The 6,611-nt window shown below is 48.3% G+C and overlaps 1 protein-coding gene across 1 annotated transcript; it reads right to left on the bottom strand.

Annotated features, from left to right (window-relative positions):
- Positions 1–3,212: 3,212 nt before the first annotated feature.
- LOC123346915 (olfactory receptor 14A16-like) lies at positions 3,213–4,169 on the bottom strand. The gene has a single exon (XM_044984359.1). The coding sequence runs from the start codon at positions 4,167–4,169 to the stop codon at positions 3,213–3,215; it is 957 nt and encodes a 318-aa protein (XP_044840294.1).
- Positions 4,170–6,611: the final 2,442 nt, after the last annotated feature.

The following is a 6,611-nucleotide window of genomic DNA, read 5'->3' as shown; positions in this document are numbered from 1 at the left end:
ATTCAAAGGGCTCTGGGCTCCCCGCCGCTGCAGACAGCCCGGAGCCCTCTGACTCCTAGCCGCAGCTGAGATTTAAAGGGCTCTGGGTTGCCCACAGTGGCAGGGAGCCCAGAGCCCTTTAAATCTCATCCGCGGCTGGGAATCAAAAGGCTCTGGGCTGCCTGTAGCGGCGGGGAGCCCAGAGCCCTTTAAATCCCAGCCGCGGCCGGGAGTCAGAGGGCTCCGGGCTGTCCGCAAAGGCGGCGAGCCTAGAGCCCTTTAAATCCCAGCTGCGGCCAGGAATCAAAAGGCTCTGGGCTGCCCGCAGCAGCGGGGAGCCCCAGAGCCCTTTAAATCCCAGCTGCGGCTGGGAATCAAAGGGCTCTGGGCTGCCCGCAGAGATTCTCCTCCGCGGCTGGGATTTTAAGGGCTCAGGGCTCCCCGCGGCTGCGGGCAGCCCAGAGCCGTTTGAATCCCGGCATGCGGCCGCTGTTTGCCCCCTCCCCAGACCTCTGCCCCAGCTGCCCTCCAGGACCCCCACCCCCTTATCTAACACCGCTGGTCCTTGTCCCCTGATACCGCTCTCCTGGGACTCTTGCCCCTAGCTGCCACCCAGAACCTCACCCCCATCTAAATGCTGCTGGTCCTTGTCCCCTGATTGCTCCCTCCCAAGACCCCTGCTCCAACTACCCCTTGGGACCCCAGCCCCTATCTAAGCCTCCCTTCTCCTTGTCCCCAACTGCCCCCTCCTGAGACCCCCTCCAACTTTCCCCCAGGTCCCCACCCCCTACCTGTCCCCTGATAAACCCCTGGGACTCCCATGCCTATCCTTCTGCTGCCTGTCCCCTGACTGCCCCCCGGAACTCCCTACTCATTCTCCAACCCCCAGCCCCCTTACCGTGCCACTCAGGCCAGTGTGTCTGGCTCCATGCAGCTCCAGATACATTGCTGCCATGCTCCCCCGTGGAGCCCACAGCCCCCCCCCCCCCCCCCAGCACCTGCCTTCCAGATTTGAACACCTCAAAATTCAGGAGTGCTCAAGCTCAGTTTGGGCAGCTGTTACTTCATTTCTCCCAAACCAAATATACTGATCCACTCTAACTTGCTTTAGAAAAAGCAGGATAAAATTGAGCAAGAAATGCTTATTAGCACTGGAATTGCTATTTTCAACAGCCATTGCCTTTTTGTTTGTTTCAGGAAGACAGTGATATTGCATTGGCAAATTCCCCATAGAAAGAAAGAGTGGAACAAAAGAATAATAAAGGCACCTCAACTTTTCCTCATTTATGGAGGGCAGTCTTATAATATGCATCCAGATATCTTCCAATCACACAAGCTGAAAATTGTTCCACTTTACTGCACCTCTGTAACCATATGGGAACCAATCCTGTCTGTGTTTTGTGCACATCCAAAATTCCTGCTGAATGACCCGCCCTGGGAGCATTACCAGTGACCCAGGGCTGGGGAGGCAGGAGGTGTGGTGGGGGGGGGAGGCACTGGTGGAGGGGAGCCCAGGGCTGGGGCAGCAGCAGGGTGGGGGGAGGGACTGGTGGGGAGGAAAGGGGGAAGCCCAGCGCTGGGGCGGCAGGGGGTGTGGATCAGTGGGGGGGGGGAGCCCAGGACTGGGGCAGCAGGGGGGTACAGGGGGGAGCCCAGGGCTGGGACGGGGGGCAGACAAGTTTTTTTTTTGCTTGGGGCAGCAAAACACCTAGAACCGGCCCTGCCGGGTTCCCCCAGCCGCCGGAGCCCTGAGCCCTTTAATTTGACCCTGAGGGCTCCCAGCCACCTCTTCAGCTGGGAGCCCCCGGTTGATTTAAAATAAAGTATCACCTCCCCACCCCAACCTTCCTTTTTGGCCCACAGCTGTTTTGGTAGGGCGGTACTGGGGAAGGAGGGTTTGTTTCTGCAGGGCTGGACAGCCCTGGGGCGGGGTGTTTCTGCGGGGCCGGGAGGTTTCGGCCCTCAGCTGTTTTCTTTGGAGGAATGTGGCCCTCACCGCTTTACGAGTTGTGCGGGCCTGCCTTAGGGTCTTAAATCCAATCACCCCGAAGTCCAACAGCCCAAAAGTCTCTGTCCCTGGTCAGTGCCACCCCAGAGTTCAAAAGTTTATCTGCAGAGTTTTACATCCCCAGCTTGGGTGGAAATGATGGGGGGGCACACATAGTGTTAAGGGGCACCTTACAAGGTCCGAGGCCAACTGTCCCACCTCTCCATGGAGTTCTGTTGCAGCCTTCACCACAAACAGCTCCACTCCACCAGCCGACCCATGAGCCACTCCAGCTGTCCCCGCAAACCACTCCACTCGCTCACTGTTCTGTGGGCTGGTCCAACCATTTCACAACCTGCTCAGCTCCACTCACTGGTCTGTGGGCCACTCCAACCATCCTGCAAACTTCTCTGCTCTGCCAGCTACTTAGCAATATATCTTCAGGCTCCCCCACTATTTAACACAGCACTCAGCTCAGTAAGTTTAAATCTTTTAGTGATTGTAGCTTGCAGTAGGGGAGCCCCAGTGCTGGTGCACCATTGACCCAAAGCAAATTCAGCTCAGCAGCTTTTAACTAGATTCCTAATGAAATCAAAATTAGTTCTGCTATTCAATAGAAAAGAGAAGAGAAGAGAAGAGAAAATGCATTGGTGTTCCAGGCCCTCAAAAGGGGCCCATACCATCAGGTACACATACCAGTCCCCAGCCTCTTTCTATTCAATGTGTTTTGGAACCCTTATCCCTTGTCTAGCGAGTGCTACTAAGTTGATGGTGAGACCCTCTGTCATTAAAACAGGTTCATAGTCCCACATTCACATAATCAGAGTAACAACACTTTATTCCTCCTGCCCCAATAACAGAGAAATTGAGGATCCCACAGATGTAAAAGAGACCATTTTAGGCTGCCGTGGGCGATGCTAGGTGGGGTGGGCGTGCCTATGCAAACAAGATCAGCCCCTGAAATTCTTTGCCACGTTCGCCATAATTCACCACCAGATGTCAGGGTAGAGCTCATCCTGACTCTGTTCATAGATAGATAGATAGATAGATAGATAGATAGATTCCAATCTAAATTACTTTGATAAAAACATACAGTAACAACTATTTTTCTTGACTTAAGTTTGTCTGGATTTTTATGAGTGGAAATACCCAATTTTGCATAAACAGATTGCACAGTATGTTCTCATGAAGCCAATAATGTCATCAGCTGATTATATTTATAAAAAAACACAGAATGAAACTGTGATCAGTGGAGAAATATAGACATTTTATTCTTGCTGAATAACCTCCAACCTATCAGTTTACCCAGTGCACCTTTCATGTCCTTGTTTCTCATGCTGTAGATGATGGGATTCATCATTGGGGGCATTATAGAATAGAGAACAGCCACCAGGAGATTCAGATCTGAGGTTGAATTGGAGGTGGGTTTCAGAAAGGAAAAGAGGCCAGTGAAAAGGAATAAGGAGACCACAATGAGGTGAGGGAGGCAGGTGGAGAAGGCTTTATGCCGGCCCTGCTCAGAAGGGATTCTCATCACTGTCTTGAAGATCTGAACATATGACACAGTTATAAAAGCAAAGCAGCTTAAACATAAAAGCACACTAAGAGAAATAAGAACAACTTCACCAAGATATGAGTCAGAGCAGGCAAGATGGAGGAGCTGGGGAATTTCACAGAAGAACTGATCCACCATGTTGCCTCCACAGAAGGATATAGCAAATGTGTTCCCAGTGTGCAGTGCAGAGTAGAGAATACCACTGATCCAGGCACTTGCTGCCATTTGGACACAAGCTCTCCTGTTCATCACCATCTCATAGTGCAGTGGTTGGCAGATGGCGACGTATCGGTCGTATGCCATTATGGTTAGTATGGCAAAATTTGCTGAAGCAAAAAATAAGAAAAAAAATACTTGGGCTACACATCCATAATAAGAAATCCATCTGGTGTTCATGAGGGAATTGACCATGGATTTGGGGATGGTGACAGAGATGTAGCCAAAGTCTAGGATGGACAGATTAATCAAGAAGAAGTACATGGGGATGTGAAGGTGATGGTCGAGGGCTATGGCTGTGATGATGAGAAGGTTCCCCAGCAGGGATATTAGGTAAAGCACTAGAAATACAATAAAGTGTAAAATCTGCATTTCCCTAATGTCAGAGAATCCCAGGAGAAGAAATCCAGTCACGGTGGTTTGGTTGGACATTTTCTTCCTCAGTACATTCTGTGATGGCTGTGGAGGGAATGAGAAGGACAATGGTCAAGATTAGAGTGACACAGAGAATGGCCCTGTTTCTCCTTTTCCTGATATTTCATTATATGAATGTTAAAGGTGGACAGAACTCAACACTTACAATGATTAGGTGTTGTTAGTGCTCCTTTCCTCTGACAATCAATCAGTCACATTATCACAATAGTGTAACATCCCTTAAACTCAACAGAGCTTCATCACTTTACAAGATCTGAGGATTTGGCCCCAGGTGTAGCTTGATAAAATGCAGTGTGAAGGATGGAACAAAGCACATTCCAAATCCAATGATTCTTGCAAAGAAGGATCCCCCATTGCAACCATCACCAAGCTCACAACTTGGGCATGAAACTAATAGACTAAAATACCAACACTGCCTAATTCCCACTTCATAGGGCAATATGACGTAGACTACTCCAGCATCGCAAGTAGCAGCTCATCTGTGTTGTTTCTATCCCAAGCTCTGTGCCTAGACAGCCTGCTGCCTGCTTCCAAATTGATTTATGGCAACAATTCCCAGCTGCACTTCTGCCTGCATGTAACAATGGACTAGCAGCATCCCTCCACCATTGCTATGTTGTATCGTTTACTCTGTGCTGTGCAATGCAGGGGTTGTCAGGACACATGAGCTCTATTCTTGTCTCTGCCAGTGACATGCTGTGTGACCTTAGACCTGTCATTTCCCTTCTTTCTGCTTCTGTTTCCGTTCCCTCCCTTTCTCTGCCTTGTCTACTAGGACTGTAAGGGCTTTCGGAGAGGGACTGTGGGGCAGATTCGTAAAGGTATTGAGGCACCTAGTGGGATTTTCAAAAGCATCTAGGCCCCCAAAACCCCTTGAAATCAAGTTGTAAGCTCCTAGGTGCTTCTGAAAGTCCCACTAGGCACCTAAATAACTTTAAGAACATGACCCCATGTCTTGCTCTGTGTAAGTTCTGCGAACCCATTTACATCCTTTACACTCAGCCAGCAGCAGTGTGGAGCTAGACCAGGAGATCAGGATTCTACTCCCAGTGAGCTCTCGTATGTCCTTGAATAGCGGCAGGATAGACAGACTTTTCCTGCCTCGTTCAACTCTAAACTGGGGTTTTAAGAGACTCGTCTGTATGAAACTTTCTGTGCGCTGCCAGCTTTACTAGTTATTTAATTGTTACCTCTACGCAACGATCCCTTTGAAAGAGAAATCACACAGATGCAATAGAATAAATGGGTTTGAAATCGAGCTCTTATCAGGCAATATTAATGTTCTGACATTTATGTAAAATTTACGGCTGGTTGGAAATTTTCAGCTGTGTTATTTCTAAAGGAGATTCGTTTTTCATCTAAACAACACCACCACCAACAAAATCATATAGTCTGTTTGCTTCCCTGAAACATTTTGGGATTCTTTTGTAAAGAAACTGAAAACTCAAAAAACAACATTTTTTGGTTTTGTGATAAAAAAAATCCAGTTTTCAGGAGTAAGTTTCCATTTGCCAAAAAAATATCAATTTGCGATTTTCTGTGAAAAATCAACATTTTCCCAGAGGGTGGAAAAATTCCAATCACCAGCAGGTATTGCATTAAACTAAGAGTAAAAGTCTTAGTGAGATCATAATGTCTTATTTAGCATCATAATTTCCCCCCATATGTTGATCCCCCAACATATTTAATTGAAATACCAAACTTACTGTGCTGATCTTTGTGGAATTTTTCCCAACAAATTCAGTCATTCAGCACCAGGATTCTTTGGTCAATATCTATTTATATACTAGAATCTAGAAGCTGAAGGCACAGGTATCCGAGAATCCTTTCCCCACCTCCTCATTCTGAGACTGAACTAGACTCAAACCTGTTGCTCTCTGCAGACGAGCTGTGCATATCTGGCTTTGAGCATCACTGGGATTAAAGGACCGATGCTGTAGGACGGTGAATTATTCAGGTCTATTTCCTAAGGGCTAGTGGGACTCATTCCCTGGAGCCCTGCACAGTTCAGCAGCAGAGGTCCACAGGCAAGTGCATAGATGAATAAATGATAAAGCCAAAAGAGCCATTCTGTCCCTCAGCTCTGAACTCCACATAACAAGGGGCCCACGATCTCCCACAGCGTTCCCTGATTCCAGCCCAGCTTCAGTGTTATCTGTGGGGCAGGATTACAAATATGGAGACAGGCACCTACGGGGATTTATCAATGCTCCTAAATGAGTTAGGTGGCTAAGTTCCATGGCTATTCAGTGGGAGTTAGGAGCTTCACCTGCTTAGATGCTATTGCCAATTCCAGTAGGCACCTGTCTCCTTCTTTAGGTGCCTTTGTAATCCTGCTCCTGTGTCTATCTTGTTCATTTCCAAGGCCCAGCCGTCTCTTGAATTTCATATAATGTAGTCTGGGATTTGCAAAAGAGCCTATGGGAGGAAGGTGTGTAC

Source organism: Mauremys mutica, chromosome 12 (genome assembly GCF_020497125.1).
Source record: "Mauremys mutica isolate MM-2020 ecotype Southern chromosome 12, ASM2049712v1, whole genome shotgun sequence".
In the NCBI taxonomy this organism is placed as follows: domain Eukaryota; kingdom Metazoa; phylum Chordata; order Testudines; family Geoemydidae; genus Mauremys; species Mauremys mutica.
Note: the sequence above shows the minus strand (reverse complement) of the source record. Positions and strands in the feature narration are given on the sequence as shown.